The sequence below is a fragment of the Syngnathoides biaculeatus genome, chromosome 12, assembly GCF_019802595.1.
Source record: "Syngnathoides biaculeatus isolate LvHL_M chromosome 12, ASM1980259v1, whole genome shotgun sequence".
Taxonomy (NCBI): Eukaryota; Metazoa; Chordata; class Actinopteri; order Syngnathiformes; family Syngnathidae; genus Syngnathoides; species Syngnathoides biaculeatus.
Genome location: NC_084651.1, coordinates 23,275,513 through 23,293,758, shown reverse-complemented (window position 1 = coordinate 23,293,758; position 18,246 = coordinate 23,275,513). Strand labels below are relative to the sequence as shown.

Here is an 18,246-nt window from a genome sequence, read left to right as displayed (position 1 = left end):
AGTCATCTTCCCAATCAGCCCAATTCAAGTGGTGCAGCATTCTTTGCTCACCCCTTTACTCTGACTTTCTCCTTACATGCCTACATGTGTTATATGTTGTGCAACACAAATTATGGTAAATGGACTGCGCTTATCTCCTATCTAGCTGCTATTTGTTTAATTTACACTGTGAAAGTGCCCAAAGTGCTTTATAAAACCTCACATTCACCCACTCACACACACATTCATACAATAATGTACCACTACTGCCAGGCCCACTGGGAGTAAATTAGGTTTTAGCATCTTGTCCAAGGACACTTCGACATGTGGGCATAGTTATGCAGTACACTGGAGAGTAAGTTGAATTTCACCTTTAGGGACATCATTCAGTATCCATCCATCCATCCATCCATCCATCCATCCATCCATCCTCCATCCATCCATCCATCTATCGCCTTCACTATTATCCTATTCAGGGTTGGGTGGCGCCAGCGCCTATCTGAGCCGAGCGTAAAACAGATTAATGTACACTTAACTGGTCACCATTCTGTCGCAGGAGACACAGAGAATCATTCAGATTCACATTCACACCGTCAATGAGTTGGAACTGAACCCAAGCTGCCTGCCCTGAAGTCATACAAATGTGACACTACACCATCAGCGACCACCATTAAGTATGCAGTGCAGCAGCAGCAATAACTTGAAATACAAAAAACCCCCCCATCGATATATGATGTGTTACAAAGATTCTAGGCCTGTTGTCATAACAGATATTTCAAATTTAAATACTCATACCAAGAAAACTAATTGATTTTCAAAAGGACATTTTGTGGGCCATGTCTTTACCATCCATCCATCCATCCATCCTGTTTGACATGCTGGTTGACCATATGGGCCAGAGTGAGAGGGAACATTTTTATTATACTTTGGGTGTGAAATACATCCTTTGTCATACCTGCCGTGAACTATTTTCGCATACCTTATCAACGTTAGACTGGCGAAAACACCGAATTGTGGACCCCAAGCTAGACTAGACAAAAGTTGTACAATCAAATAAATTTTCATGTCAAACATGAGAAAGAAATACTAAATGAAAACAACAATGACATACACTATACTTTGGTTTTCACCCAATGTCGGCTGGGATTTGCTACCCTGAACATAAGAGGCATAGAAAAAATGGCTTGATGAATGCTTTAAGAAAAAAAAAAAGAAAAACTAAATGTACTCTGTCATGAGATGTAGCTCGTTAAAAGTTTTTTCTTGTATTCATGTTAAAACCTCTTCATTATCACCTCCGATTTCTTGCAGTGAGTCAAAACAGAATGTGAAGAGGTACATCATTGCCATGGAAGCCATTTCCTTTCTGTAGCTAGCTACTTTTTACTGCGAATAAACTTTTCTTTCCTCACATTGGTTGACATTTCCAGAAGCAACACTCCCCATATCTGTATTATTCATACATCTCACCCCATCATCCACCCAAATTTGTAAATAACCTTTAATATTTCATGCACTTTGTGCTAAAAGACTTAATAATTTATCATTTTTCCTCACACAAAATAAGACTAGCTGAATTTACACTTTCTTCTTTGTGTGCTTGGTGACACAGATGACCGTAAATGGATGACTTATGGAGATTGTAAAGAAATGGAACAAAAACGCTCTCTTGGCTTGAGAGAATGGGACTTATGTGCTTTCATCCATTTTTCTGCTGGCCGAAGCGGTATTAGTTGAAGTAGCTGCACACCCGTGCAACATACTAATAATGCACGGCTATCCAGAGATCTGAGAAGTGTATTGTATATTGAATGTGTCCTAGTTCATCAACGAACTATTCCTATGCTATGTACGCATCCACACCCTGATTAGAGATAGTGGATGTCCAAGAGAGGTATGAATGTATCCTGATGATCTCAGTGTCCCTCCCTGTTTGTGATTTTGCTATTCATGGCATACATTTATTCAGCACACACAAGTGAGATTTGCCAGCATAGCAGAGGCTGCTGGTGAACTGGCGAGCTTCGCTTCATGTTTTTTTAACACCCCACACGAACTGGAAATGTTGTAGAATCTCAGCCTTGCCAATTTAGAGTGCTGTTGGGTTTATGTGGAAGTTGCACATTCAGCAGATGGGAATCTGTAATGGAAATACTGTAAGTATTGCAGTGTAAGTAAAATATGAGTGACGTTAATGTATATTTTCACAGATCCACACCACACCCAAGCCTGAAAGTAAATAAGTGTGCTTTAGTGGAAGCTGAATAAATTAAAGTATGAGAGCAAATAAAGTGAATTTGACAAAATCAACATCCGCTCAGGGTATACATGCTCCCTGCCACTAACACTAAACATTAACATTCTCATGCCTTGGTTAGAGCACGCATGGCTAATTTTGAAGACTTAGTTGCTCCCTAAATTAGCTATGGCGAACTCTGATCCTTTCTATCAGGCTATTCGTAGCCCATCTTCGCTGCTTTGATGTTGCTCTCTCATGTCTTCATGATTCATTTGTTACGAGAAGGTAAGGGAGATAGAGAAGAGAGAACACAATCAGCAATTTATCCTTCTCCTGGATCTATATTGTCCCTGACATTGTCATTTCACTTTGCTATTACAAAAGGAGTTGTGTGTATGTTTGTGTGTGTATGTATGTGTGACTAAGTGAGTGTATAATGATCAGTTTCAAATGGCACTTGCCCAATCTGGAAGTAAGCATAGGCAAAGGATAAAGCTGAAGCAGAGGCCACATTCAACTTCTGTCATTTATTTGTCACCTTTGTTTGCTGTGTGTTTGTGTCAGCATTGTTCTGACAGTCAAACTGCAGACACGGCTGTTTTAGTGGGTCACTGTAATCACAAGAACACAATGTTTCTTTTCATCATGGATTCTGAGAGTTTTGATAATGAGCCCAGAGCGAGCCACTGCTAGGAAAACACCTTTTCCTTTTGTCTTTGCAATATGTCACCTAAGTCTGGTTGGTATGTGTCAAAATACTGTGTAAACGGTAGATTGGGAGGAAACAATATCATTTGATCACATTGGATCTTCATGAATAAACTAAAATCTAAAACCTCTTAGTTCATAAGCTCCAGCTTCTGGGACCTCTATTTTGAATCTAAAAAAATTGCATCTGATCGGAAGATCTTACGACATTGAAATCAGGGGTGTTCACATGAAATGTTTAAAAAAAACAAAATTTTTGTCATCTCAGTATTTTGTCCAAACAGAGCCAAAATTCAGTATCTGGTCCTAGAGTGGCTAAATTCCCAATGTCTTTTGGAGTGTCTGCATGTGGACAGCCATTGTGCAAATTTACAGAAAAGTATGTCACAGTCCATTCCTTTTCTCTGGAGCTGGCGTCGACATAGCAACAAATTTGTGATCAATATGTTTATGCTAAAGTTGATTTTATTAGCTCTGAGTTTGTGCATCCATCTTTAATACTGCTTGTTGAGGTTAGTGTCTGCAGCTAATCCCACCCAATTTTGGGCAAGAGTCAGGGTGTCCAATTGACAGGTAAACAGCAAATCCCAGGGCAGGTATAGACAAACAAACATTCCTACTAGGGCCTGTTGCATACACTAGATGATGTGCTTGAACACCATTGGATTGGATGGAAAAAAATAAAAAGGAGTGAAATGAATGAAAAGTTAGCAACTCACCCCAGCACAATGAGTAGTTGCATCCAAGGATACCCTGAATAGTGAGCCTTTAAAGGATAAGCATTTCATGCTGCACATACACTAAATTGAACTTTATCATAAAAATATAGATTAAAATTAAAAAGAAATTAGGTTGCCCAAGAGACAGGGAACGGGTGACAATAATTACCTGAGTCAAATTCATTGTTTGTTGTTTACATCTTCTTCTTCTTTTTTTTCGGCTTGTCCCATTAGGGGTCGCCACAGCGTGTCATCTTTTTCCATCTAAGCCTATCTCGTATATCCTCTTCTCTAACACCCACTGTCCTCATGTCCTCCCTCACAATATCCATCAACCTTTTCTTTGGTCTTCCTCTCGCTCTTTTCCCTGGCAGCTCCATCCTCAGCACCCTTCTACCAATGTACTCACTCTCTCGCCTTTGAACAAGTCTGCCCAAGTCTGTCTGTTGTTTACATACTTGGCCAATAAAGATGATTATAATTCCAATATTCTAGAAAAAGCTCACTGGATTCTCTTCACTTCAGTGTACCCAACACGGTGTGTACTACACGTATACATTTTGGCCACAAGCTTTGATTTTTTTAATCCACAGGCACATTAAAAATTAGAAATATAGTTAACTATTGTTGTAAAAAACTGCTTTTGATACTTAATTTACACTTTATGATTTGGGGATGGCACATCTGGCATTCTATCTTTTGTGTAAATCCTGGAAATGTACTTTTTTCATAAATGAAAGTTTTTGTTCATTTTGATTAGTTGTAATTTGCAGCAAAACCGACTGATCAGCCACTGGTGAAAACAGATTCCAAACGCAGGACACTGCACAACAGCTCAGTGGTATTAGGCCCCATCGCTCAGTGTGCGGCGAACTTTCATACAAGAAAGTTGTCTTCAATGAACTTAATGAACATTTTAGTATTTTTTAAATGTTGGAAGGAACCCAGAGTACCCAGACAAAACCTATATATTGGGAGAATACGCCAAATCCACAAAGAAGGACTTAGCTTCCTATATTCCACCCCAAATCTAAGAAGTCAGAACTTTGCGGTGGACATACTGACCAGGGACAGGATCCATGATCGTTCTTCGAGACCGTAGCCCTCCCAGTCTACCAGGTACTGGACACCCCTTCCCCAACAGCAGGACAAAAGGAGCCGGCGTAGTGTAGACCGGGCCCCCATCAACCATGCGAGGGGGAGGAGGGGGTATGGCAGGCGGGACCAACGGAGATGACTGAGCTGGCTTGAGCAGACTGACATGAAAGGTAGGGTGGACCCGCATCGATCTTGGGAGTTTCAAAGATACTGCAACTGGGTTGATCATCTTGGTGACAGGGAAAGGGCTGACGAACCAGGGGGCCAGCTTGCGAGATTCCTTCCATAGCAGGAGGCCTCTCACTGACAGCCAGACGTGCTGTCCAACTTTATCGGTCGGTGCCCTCAACCTCCTGCAGTCCGCTGCACCCCATACATAAGAGCATTTGTCAAGCTCGTTCCCAGGTCTGCTACACCGCCTTACCATGGCCAATGCTGATGGCACCGGTGAGTCAGTGTCAAGAGACGGGAAGAGAGTGGGAGGGTAGCCATGCACCACATGGAAGGGCGACATACCTGTCGATGCCGAGGGAAGGGAGTTGTGGGAGTATTCCACCCAGCTGAGCTGCCCAGTCCCTGAGGCGGCGTCACGGAAGCCAGGCAACAGAGACCATTTTCCATGTCCTGATTCACCCGTTCGGTCCGGCCACGGGACTCTGGGTGCTGACCCAAGGAAAGACTCGCAGTGGCTCCTATCAGCAAGCAAACTCGCTGTCCGCTGTCTAACACCACGTTGGTCGGCAAGCCGTGGTACAAGAGCACTTTGTCCAACAGGAGCTCGGCAGTCTGCTGGGCAGAGGGGGATTTTCGGCAGCGGGATGAAGTGAACCATCTTTGAGAACTAATCAATTACTGACTGAAAGCATGGCGGTGGGACCTTGTGAAATCGGAAAACCGGTCACAAAATCTAGGGACCATGGACGTCGAGGGACAGGCAGCGGACGAAGCGCTCTTGCAGGCCGTTGCTGGGAGAGTTTGTTGGCAGCGCAACCCAGGCATGCATTGATATATTCTCGGACGTCTTTTTTGATGTTCGGCCACCAAAAGCGCTGTTTAACCACCGACTGCCATGCCCGGGTGACACGGTGTGATTCGTGTGGGCCCAGTTTGTCACCTTGCCCCTCAGTGCCAGCGCATCAGGTTTCCCGTTCTTGGTCCCTCTCCGGTAGGACATAGTGAAGCGGAACCGAGTGAAAGAGGACGATCAACCGAGTGGCCGAGCGGCAGTACCGCTCACGGCTTTATATGGAAGTATTCCTATGCCTTCCTGATTATCTTCTCAGGAAGACGGAGGAAAACTTCCATCCACAGCCATGATCCGCAGCTCGCTCACTGAACTCTGCGAGCAAGCTCCGGGGCTCGAGGGAGCCATGAGCTCCCTCCTCGGCGAGCAAGCTCCAGGGTCTGGGCGTGAGCTCACGGTTCGGCTGCTCACAGCAATGCCGCTCTTGGCTGTGTATGGAAATATTCCTCCTTCTTCCTGATCAACCAAGCGGCTGAGCGCTCACGGCTGTGTATGTGTCATGAACGGGGCTCGAGGGTGGACCCAAATGCACGACTCGAGAGACAAGCAGACAGTGCAGAGGAAACATTTATTCGGTCCAAGGTCTGGGACCAAGCAGACAGTCCAAACAATCAGAAGTAATAGTACGGCAGGCTTATGAGGGTGGTCAGTGGACAGGCGTGGGTCGGTACACGGAGAGCAGAAGTCAGGCAAACAGGACTGCGGGAACGAGGCATCAAGGACGACGATCTGTCAGAGGACAAGTCGTCCCCCGGGTCCTCTATATACTGGGAGGCATCAGCTGGGACAAGGTGCAGGTGTGCGCTGACTAATTGGCTAGCCACGCCCAGCCTGGGCAGGAAGCCAGGAGCATGACAGTATGGAAGTATTCTTACATCTTCCTGATCAACCGATACTGCAATTTCTTCATCGGATGAGGATAAATCCGAGAAATCAGCGCTGGGCATATATGGTGTCCCATGTAATCGAGCTTTTGTTGCGGCACGTAACACGTCACATTTGTGCACGTCGTTCATGTGACTCGCGAAAATGGCAGTGCCCCTGAAAATTCGTAATTGTCGATAAAAATCTTTTCAAAACACCATTAAATGAGGAAATTAACATCACATTGTCAAAATAGAGTACATATTACATGACCTATTGGATACATTGTTAATGCAAACCAGTGGATTTCCGCTTTAGCGAACACATCTTTAAAGGCCACAAGAGTGTTTTGATATCAGAAATTTGTAACAGACTGCTGTAACTCATCTAGTGGCCATATCCCTGACAGATTCTTTTATATATTCTTTTTGAGCGTCATGCATACGTCGGTCTTCTGCTCTGAGGCTTTTTCCCCGATAGATTTCTTCTCAGTAAACTGTGCCTGCAGTTATGCTGACAGCAAAAAATCCACTATGTAAGCCTTGTCGGACTCTATTGTGGTTTCTTTTTGATGGCACACAGCCAGAAAAATGGTTATGTAAAATATTTCCCCTCATAAATGACAATTTTTTTCGCCCTTAAACAAATTGAGAGGTAGAAAAAAAGGTCATGTACATTATTTAATAACTGAAATGTAATTTCCCACACACATTGCATGCATGCTCTGTCTTTGTTTCCAGGGGGAAGGAGGTCGGCCATGATGTGGACTTTATTGTCACAACACATGAGGTGGGAAAGGAGGAATCTGTTCTACGCAACATCATTGATACCTTCAAAAAACAAGTATGTGACTTCTTGCTAAATAGTTTTTGACAAAATGAACATTACAGAAGCTGTTGAGACACTGTGCTAACTCAGTTTTGTAGTATTGTAAATGTACGTTGACACGGTGTGGGTATAAAAATGAACACAATTAATTTAAACATGTCCAGTAAATTCAATTTCAGTGGGGCAATTAAGCATTGGCACCAGTGGTCAGCGTAAATGGTTGTTTGTCAGTATGAACCTCATCATTAGCCTCTTGTCCAAAAGTCAGGTTGTATGACTCCGGCTCACCTGTGACCACCTCATCATTAGCCTCTTGTCCAAAAGTCAGGTCGTATGACTCCGGCTCACCTGTGACCCCAAAGAGAAGAAATAGTATAGAAAATGGATTGATTGATTTTCATAAAAAAGATACCAGAATGAACTCCAAACTTCTGTTAAGCTACAAGAGAAGACCTTAAAGGCCAGTACAAAGACATCACGTGATGGAAGACCTCAAGATATTTTGAGTGTCTGTGTAACGTGTGCATTGAATTAGTGCTGAATCATTAGTAACTGTAGTTATGTTTTGGTTACGAGATCATATGTTTTACTATGTAGGAAGGAAATTGAACTAGATTAACCTGGACCACTATAGGTGGTAAATTAAAAAGAAAAACTATGGACTATATCTTGCAGAATCCTTCCCTACTAATACTGCCGTTACCATTTGGGGGGAAAAAAAACCCACTTTGTATTACATAACGAGTGCAACAGATGTTCGACTGAGCTCTCCAAAATATCCCTCACCAATTTCGTATTAAAATAAGCCTCACATCCTCTGTCCCTTTTTGCATCCACACCTCAACATACCCGGCATCCTTCAGAGGTCCAAAGAGAAGAATCTCCTCTTACTTGCTACATATGAGAACACGATTTGTCGCCACTTGTTCCTTACAGGGGGAGCAGGTGAGTTAAAGTTGTGAAAAGCATGTGTGAACAGTAGCTAGGAATGAAGGGAGCTTGTGATTTAAACAGGCTGGGATGGTGTTAGAAAAGTTTTTGGTGACCAGAAAAGAACAGCGGGATATGTCTAATAACGTTCCTCTCAGCAGGCTTGAGGAAAAAAAAAAAAACGTATGGAGTTGGGCCAGTCAGCAGCCACCAGGACAACGGAAAATTACACAATAAAAGTCGATCTTGTCATTGACAATTGCATCCAAAGGACTCACGCACATTCACTCAGCTAATATAAGTGACCCTGCCTCAAACAACATCTCAAGTTCTCCAACCATCAACGTCCAACATCTATGGAGTTAGAAATATTCTCGCAAAACAAATGTCATCAACATTTTGTTTTTGTTTTTTTAAAGCATAACTTATGGGCCGAGGCGAAGTCAGCACACATTTTAAAAGCAGACAAACGAGTCACTTAGGATTGCGTCTATTCATCTTGCATCAGTGTCATTCAATACTGTGCAGCGTTGCTTTCCAAAGGCTGAGCCCTGTCAGCATTGCCTGCCATCATAATACGATTCAGCTTTATTGTTATACATTTGTGCCAACTCAATGCAGTAACAGATTCAAGTGTTCTACTTCTGGTTGGATAAGTGATTCAGGCCGTGCTGTCAATCCAGCTGAGATTAGATCTCTCTGTTACATCTAAATAAAATCTGGTCAGTTATATATACTACTTCAACTGGCATTTAGGGCACACACAGACACACACACACACACACACACACACACACACGAACACACACACAAAGTCAATCAAAGTCACAGCCCAGTTCAAAAGCTCTTGGCGACAACATGTTAATCTGCAACTTCCAGGCAGCGTTTAGAAGTTTCCTTTCTGTGAGTCGGACACATTACAAGATGATATCACAGTGCTATGCATCCCTCACAGCATTATGTTTGTCCTCTGAATGTTGGCTTGCGCGCTATGACCATGTTGTTATCTTTAAAAAAAAAAAAAAAAAAAAAACTGCAAGTAGATAAACATGAGGAAAAAACATCCAGATGCCAATCATCCCCTTCGTCCCCCCTGCACTCAGAGGCAAAGCTTTAGGTGAAGGATTATCTTTGCGTCTGCATCATTCTCTGTAATTCCCTCTGTAAACTTTGCAATAAGCTTACTCTTAGATGTTTTCTGACATTACCGATTGCATTGGAGATGATTACAGACTGCCATCGGCCTAAACACTCCACTGCGATACTGAGATGAGAACTTCAGGACATCTATTTTTTTTTTTTTTTTTGCATGACTTTTTGAGTGTTTGTGCATCAAACAGAAATACCAAGACAGGAAAAAAATAAGAGAGAATGCACTCCAAGCATATATGTATGCTAGAAGTTCCCAAACCAGAGAGCCTAAATTAAATATATTCAGGTACTTAAGGTTTCCATATTACTGTCACCAGAAACATTAATGTTTTTCTCCAGAGGCATCAATATGATTCAAGGCCAAAAGTAATGTACTAACATCAGGTAGTGAAAACTCCATTTATCCATTTCCAAGCCGCTTATCCTCACAAGGTTTGCGGGAGTGGTGGAGCTTATGTCAGCTAACTTCAGGTGAAAGACGAACGGCAACCTGAACTGGTTGCCACTCAGTTGCAGGGCATGTATCGACAGCATCATTGAGTGGAAATCGATCCCACGCTGCCCGCTCAGCTGGTCAAAAGTAGAATTTGCGTTCATTTGCAAGCTCATGTATGGCAACAGCAGTCCTTTTGATGGAACTATTCTTTCTTTTAACAAATCTTTATGGTAGAGGGATTCTAAATGCAGATGTGGTCTTTTATGCTGCCCTTGTAGTGTGACTGACTACTCTGCACAACACAAAGGGAACTCAAAGAATCCATCCCGAAACCTATTGGAAGGTAAACGGTTATCTCTAATTGCAGAAAGAGAAAGCAATCCATGTGTGCACTTGAGGGTGACACTTGGAAATTTGTTCCCCAGTGTTCACTTAATTTTCCACGCTATTTCTCACTGTTCTCTCTCTCTCTCTCTCTCTTTATCCAACCATCCATCCTGCTGCACCGAGACATCGTCTGTGTGTGCAACGACACACATGTTTCAATACGTGTCCGCGGAATGTCAGGCGGCAGGAGTCATGGGAGAAAGTTTTGTGGTCAGATGAGATCAAAATTGGACTTTTTGGTCAAAATTCCATGAACCATGTTTGGAGGAAGACAAATGATGAGTTCCATCCCAATAACACCATCCCTACTAAGAAGCATGGGGGTAGTAGCATCAAGCTTTGGGGGTATTTTTCTGCACATGGGACAAGATGACTGTACTGTATTAAGGAGAGGATGACCGCGGCCATGTATTGTGAGATTTTGGGGAGCAACCTCTTTCCCTCAGTCACAGCATTGAAGATGGGTCGTGGCTGGGTCTTTCAACATTGCAATGACCCGAAGCACACACCCAGGACAACCAAGGAGTGGCTCCGTAAGGAGCATATCAAGGTTCTGGCGTGGCCTAGCCAGTCTCCAGACCTAAACCCAAGAGAAAATATGTGGCGGGAGCTGAAACTCCATGTTTCTCAGCGACAGCCCATAAACCTGTCTGATCTGGAGAAGATCTGTGTGGAGTGGGCCAAAATCTCTCCTGCAGTATGTGAAAACCTGGTGAGCAACTACAGGTAACATTTGACCTCTGTAATTGCAAACAAAGGCTTCTGTACCAAATATTAACATTAGTTTTCTCAGGTGTTCAAATACTTCTTTGAAGCTGTATCACACAAATAAATCGTTATGAAATCATACATTGTGATTTCTGGATTTTTCTTTTTAGATTATCTCTCTCACAGTAGAAATGCACCTACGATGAACATTTCAGACTCCTCCATTGATTGAAGAACTTGCAATATAGCACAGTGTTCAAATACTTATTTTATATATATATATATATATATATATATATATATATATACATATATATATATATATATATATATTCTCTTTGAGCCGTCACCTTAATGTGTTGGAGGGGTGTGTCCCAATGATCCTAATCTCCCTTTGCATGTTAGCCACCAAGTCATGCATTTTTCATATGGCTTGTCATATTCAAGATTCCAGTGAGGTGGAGCCTATCCCAGCTGACTTCTGGCGAAATGTGAACTTGGACCTTTGACTAGTCGCAAATCAAAGTGTGCTAGTTACTTGTACTATACCATATACCATACTATAGTATATACTGTATGCAGTATACTGTATTTCTATTTGAATGACAGTGACAATGTTATTCATGGCATTAAAAAATGTTTCATGGACACAGGTTTGACTTATCTTTGAACAAAATTGTTAGGAACACATCACATACTGACCAGAGCTCTGTCATGGATCGGTTCAATTCAGCATACTACAAATGGGGTAACTTCAAATCTGCAAACTCTGACCCTCATATAAAATTCATTTTTGCTGTTATAAAGTCATGGGCTTTAGATGAAAGCTGATTTTATCCCCCTTTCCTGTCAGGACCCTTGGGTTCCCATTTAAGCCAGCGAGACTTGCTATCCTTTTTTTCCCTTGTCAAGAGTCGTACAAGAATATCTCCTGTATATAGTTAAGAATTGTAAATTAAAAGCACAGTAAACAGCAGAGTGTGACTATAATGTTAATGATTATCTTGTCCCTACAATGTTAGTACATGGGGGGAAAAAACAAACAAAAACAAAACAATAATTTTGTGGTTTTGTGTTCTCAATCTGTTCACCTCTATAGGGGATTCTTCTCTACTGTGATTACCAGACTTCTACTTTTCACACGTCAAAGATGCCTTGCCATAGGTTTGAGGCAATGGACTATTTTGCAAAATGTTTCCTGATCCTGCGATTGGAGGCCAGCCAGGTGGACGGAGGTCTCAGCTGTGCTGAGGGGGACAAAAGAGGCTGGAGAGCAGTGCGTGTGGACTTGGTATCGCCACCGATGGATCGTTATGCATTTGCTCTCTTGGGATGGACTGGGTCCACGGTATGGTACAAACAAACAAACAAAAAATGCTAGAGACAAAATCCAAAGCAATAACCACTTAAAAGAATTTAAAAATGTGCTCAATTTTTGACAAAATAATTATTATCTATATGATGAAGCTTTGCTGGAATGACAAACCTGTGCTTGTTTATTCTCTCCAATATGACTTTGTGATGATGTAAATCAATAACTTAAATAATAATTATTCATGCAACCATATTTCTTACATTACCATGAAAATAGAGAAAAACGTGTTTTTGAATTCGCTATTTTCTTTCCCCACAGCAGTTTGACAGAGATCTGAGGAGGTTTGCTCGGTCAGAGAGAAGGATGATTTTGGACAATCATACGCTTTATGACAAAACCAAGGTACTGTACGTACATATCTGAAATACACTGATACTGACACTACACCATAAAACAATGTTTGGGTGTTATTTAAGAATCCAGAGGTGAAATACTGTACTTTATCAAATGCTACACAATCCTGTCACATTCAAAATTAAGTTGTTCTAATCCTTCCTTTTCATAAAACCTTCAATGTTAACACAAATATAAGAAATGTTGCAAAATTATTTACAAAATACATGATTAAGGTTGAAAAGGCTTATCTGAGAAGTCACCAGCTTGAGCTGCAGATTTTATTGTGTGTCTTTTGTGATCAAGTCAGTCAGTGTATGGTGCTTTGAAAAACTAGAGCCAAGGAATGCTCCAGCAAGTATATACATTTATTCTCCATGTATAAAAGTGCTATTATTATTTAAATTTGGAACAAGCAATAAAAACAAAAATACAAAAAAAAAAAAAACCTGGGACTGTCACACCAAAATGTAGTTGGTGGGGAGTTGTATGCATAAAAAGAAAGCTAAAAATTTTCGTATGACTTAACAGAAAGGGCCTGCTGTATAAAAGACTTGATTGCAGACTCGATCGCTCACGCAAACATATCCATCCATCAATCTTCTGAGCCGCTTATCCTTATGGGGGTCGCAAGAGTGTTGGAGCCAATCCTCAGAGGCAGGGTACAGCCCGAACTGGTTGCGAGCCAATTGCAGGCCACATGGAGACAGACAACAATCACACTCACAATCGCACCTAGGGGCAATTTAGCATGTTAAATTACTGCATGTTTTTAGGGATAGGCGAGGAAACATGTGTGCCCAGAGAAAACCCACGCAGGCACGGGGAGAACATGCAAACTCATGGATTTGAACCCCGGTCCTCAGAACTGTGAGACCAACGCTTTACAGCTCTTCCGGTGTTTCACCCGACGTAAATATAACCGAACGATACCTCCATTCAGTTTATGTTGCGTTTTGGGAGAAGTGTATTAAAAAAAAAAAAAGAAGTACAGGCAACGTAATTTATCAAAACTGAAACAAATTGTGATGGCTGATTTTTCGTCTTTAACTATTATGTCAAACAGCATTGGTGTCTATAAACATGATGAGGAAGCATAGGCAAAATAAGAAGTGACGAAGAGAATGGATCTTTTATGCTTGTGTAAACATTTTTTAATTGGGAGAAACAGAAATTTGCACCATATTTAGAAATGCAATTTTGAAGCTTCAGAAAACTCCAAGTCATAAGTCAATCATGTGGTGTCCACAAGGACCAGGTAGACCCCAATGACCACATGAGTAGCTTTCAGTCCTGTTCTAAAAGCAGGTCACCAGTGATGGAAATTGTGTTTTTCTAGGAATGTTATAGTTATCATTTTCGTGATCATTTGAAAATGTAAACAGTGGCAGAGACTTATATAAAGTGTTGCATATTGATATTATTTTCATATTAATCTGGGAAATACTTATTGACAATTGTTAACAATAAGTTGCATATTATTTAAGGTAATTTGACAACATTTATTTTATAACCATGTATCAAACTGGTAGCCCTTCACATCATTCAGTACTCAAGAAGTAGCTCTCAGTTTCAGAAATGTTGGTGACCCCTGAAGGGCTGAACTTGAACTAGTCTAAAGAAGGAATCATGTCATACAATCTCACAGCACCTTTCAACTCTGCATCTGCATTCCTTGCATCTTGGTCATTTTAGTGCACTGGTTTTGGTCTCTCCCAGAGCAGTTTTTTTGGTTCTGCTGTCCCTCCTGAGTTTTACACAGAGCAGAGAGATGCAGCATGGGCTGATTTAATTTTTTTCCCATTAGGTCAGTAAATATATTTGTTTGGCTCTTGCATTAACACTTCCAGTTCCGTGAATTCAAACTTCCTTTTGCATTTGCAGTGCTCTTGCTAATTTCCAATGGGGAAAACTATCAGCGAGACTGTAAGCGCAAGAGCATCTTTTAATTGATGACTACTTGATGGTGTCAATATGTGTCATGTGACTGATTGGCGACCAGTTCAGGATGTAATCTGCCTTTGCCTGAAGTTGGCTGGGATGGACTACACGTTCATAAATTACAGAGCCCAAGATACTGTTGACTCAATGAAATACTTAAAAGTAATCATTCAACATTTTAATAATCAAGATTTCAAGATCGCACCTAACCATGTGGTCTTTTCAGTTAAGTGCTCTCTAGTACTTATGTATTTTTCTTTTGTCTTTGGGGACATTACGCAAATCACTTATATAAAAGTAAGATTAAACAGGGCTCAATCCTGGAGTTTCTTTCACCAACTTTTACAAGTCTGTCAATTTTTTTCTCTGACTTACCGTATTTTCTCCACCATAAAGCATATCAGCGTATGAAGCACAATCTAGATTATGGGGTCTATTTCTGTACTTAATTTACACATAAGGGCACCTGGTAAAAGATACGGTCTACAAATAAACAAGGTAACAGAAGCAAACAGTTTAATTCAACTTTAATCTACTATTGAAAAATACAAGTTTTTAGATTAATCTTTTCTTCATAATCCGGTGGGAGATGATGCACCACAGTAGAGGTGAGAACTTCTTGTAAAACGAAAGCACCAAGACGGACTTCCTTGAAACTGTTGGATCTTCATGCCATGTGTTATCGTCATTGTCTTCAGTCGAATGTTGACTGTAAAGACTTTCTCGTAGCTGGCTCAAACATATGTTTTCACTGTGGCCACCTCACTTTGTTGCCATGGAAACTCTGTGTCTTCTTAACTTGGCGCAATTCATTTTCTTGCTTTCTTCACTTCCGAACCATAGATTCATTGATGCTGAATTGTTTCGCGGCTGCTCTATTATCATTTACAACTGCGGAGCTGATAGCCACAAATGTTGTTTTGCAGTTTACTGGTAGTTTTGCTTTCTGGTGGCGTGGTGGAGGTGAGTGTGCGTACTGTATGTATTACACAATGTTGTCTGATTGGTTTATTGCTGCCAACATGGGTACAAATGTTGTCTGACTGGTTTAGCGCTCCCGCTGTCCCACTGTCAAATTTTGAGAACATTAAAGGCTTTTAAACCTGCCTCATAGTGAGAAAAATCCGGTACTCACCATAGTGGCGGCCACAGTCTACAGAGCATGGACGTAAAGGCAACCCCACAGAGGGAAGTGAAATGGTGTGTAGGTCAAGTTCCATTAAAGAGGATTCTGAAACAAATTGATCCTCCCTACCCACCAAAATGTACGACCATCTTTTCACAAAGGCCAGGAAAGACTTTGGAATTTCTGCCACAATGTGATTCACAGAGACATGGCTTTGTGAACGCATTTCTGATGGTGCTGTCATGTTTCCTGGGTTGCAACTACACCAGGATGTTATCACGGAAAACAAAATCTGGCAGAATATGCTACTATATCAACAGAAAAAATTGACACGATCGCCACAGTTTTAATACTTGCTGAACAAGTTATTAAACATGAGTAAAGCACCCAGATTCACTGCTCATTATTCTTTTTTTCTTATTAAAACAGTGTAGGTATGTGTAGGTGCCTTTATTAGTGTTTACTTCAAATGTAGTCCACGGTGGACATTTTTCAGAATTATAGTATTATCTTAGTAAATATGTATATCAAACCCATTCAGCACCATTACAACACAGGTGGTCGCAGTAAAGGTGGAAGATTTTTGTTTAGCATGCATAGGCAGACCTTCTTCAGTGACTTACCAATCATGGATATTGGGCCCCTTGTATTTGAGGTGATGTGACTAGAACAGCATCATTGGTGGGTAGTTAGACCAATGCTCATGTAGCAATCTCTGCTGCCGAAAGTGCGGAAGTAACTGGTCAGGAGTGCCCGTGTGCACGTGTCTTCATATGGCTCTCCTCTCTTCTGCTGTGTTCTGTATCTCCTCCTTGCCAGCCTTCAGCTGTTTACTGAGCAAGCAGTGCCAGCTGCTGCAGTGTCCTACCAGATCTCTGTACTGATATCCAGGGCTTTCATGTCTCGCTTGCAGACATTATGACATAACTGCTGTGGGAGGCCTCAGGGTCTTTCACTAAATTTGAGTTGACCCTAAAAGATTTGCTTCTTGGGAGCCGACCATTTTCTTTACGCCGCACGTGGCCGAGCTAGCACAGTCTGTGTTGTCTGAACAGCGCTAGCTAACGCAGGCGATTACCCTTCCAACTTCGTTAGTGTTCAGCTTGCTGTTCCCATATACATGAATAGTTAGTTGCCCCAGGGTTGTGGCACCCTTACCGATGCATTTGTTGATTTTAGTGTGTAAGGACAGGCTGTCGGTGATGGTGGGACCAAGGTAAGTGAACTGCTGAATCACTTTAAGTTGGGTGGTGGTGTGTCTAAATCTTGGACTATGATCTTCATCTTCATGTTGATGGTTTTTCCAGAATCTTTGCTGGCCTGGGAGAATTCATCCATCAGACACTGGAGATATTTTGCAGTGTGTAGGCTGACTGCTGTGTCATCAGCCCAGCATGTGTCTGATTATGATCTCACGCACCTTGGTTTTTGCTTTTACTCCAGCAACCTTTCAGAGGCTGCCATCTGATGTTGTGTCTGTGTCCACCCACTGAGCTCAGTTCCTAAAAGCATATTTCAGAAGGAAGGAGAAGAGGATGCCAAAGATGATGGTGTCTTGCTTCACCCTGGATTTGATGTCAAAATGTTCGGACATACCCTTGAATTGGATGGTTGCTATCATACAGCCATAAAAGGATCTCATCATTCTGTGAAACTTTGCGGGGCATTCAGTCTTCAGGAGGTGTGCATATAGTACATGCACATAAACATTTGTGTATGTACTCACAGAAAATGAAAGCAAGAATAACTTTACGTTCATCATGTCATGTGCTTCAAAAATTTGCAGTACAGTTATGACCATCCATCCATCCATTTTCTGAGCCGCTGATCCTCACAAGAGTTGCGGGATTGCTGGAGCCTATCCCAGCTGTCAATGGGCAGGAGGTGGGGTACAACCTGAACTGGTTGCCAGCCAATCGCAGGGTACATGAAGGCAGATAACAGTCGCACTCACAATCACATGTAGGGGCAATGTAGAGTCTCCAATGAATGCATGTGTTTGGGATGTGGGAGCAAAACCGGACCCCAGAGAAAACCTACACAGGCACAGGGAGAACATGCAAACTCCACATAGGCGGCGCCGGGATTTGAACCCCTGTCCCCAGAACTGTGAGACAAACGCTCTGCAGCTGCCCCACCCTGGCACCAGTTATAACCAGTTTTAACTTAAACAATAACTTCTTGCACATAGATTTTTCAATTGTCTTTGCCCAATGTTGAAACAATTTAAGAAGAAAAAAAAATCCACAACAGTGGAATCTTGACATTTTATACAACAAACAAGAAAACAAATATTCTTGGCGACAGTCTTTGAGGAGAGTCATCTCTGAGGCTTCGGTCAATACTATCATTCCAACCTTTCTTTTCATCTACATAATTTAAAATGCATCCAACAATGT

At 41.8% G+C, this 18,246-nt stretch overlaps 1 protein-coding gene across 1 annotated transcript in view; it reads left to right on the top strand.

Moving 5' to 3' along the window:
• The window catches only part of dntt (deoxynucleotidyltransferase, terminal), an 81,060-nt gene that overhangs the window by 36,333 nt on the left and 26,481 nt on the right, over positions 1-18,246 (top strand). Inside the window, exons 8-10 of the mRNA XM_061837773.1 lie at positions 7,372-7,474; positions 12,172-12,420; positions 12,706-12,789. Of these exons, the coding sequence (XP_061693757.1) occupies positions 7,372-7,474; positions 12,172-12,420; positions 12,706-12,789 (436 nt within the window). The remainder of the gene's footprint in view (positions 1-7,371; positions 7,475-12,171; positions 12,421-12,705; positions 12,790-18,246) is intronic.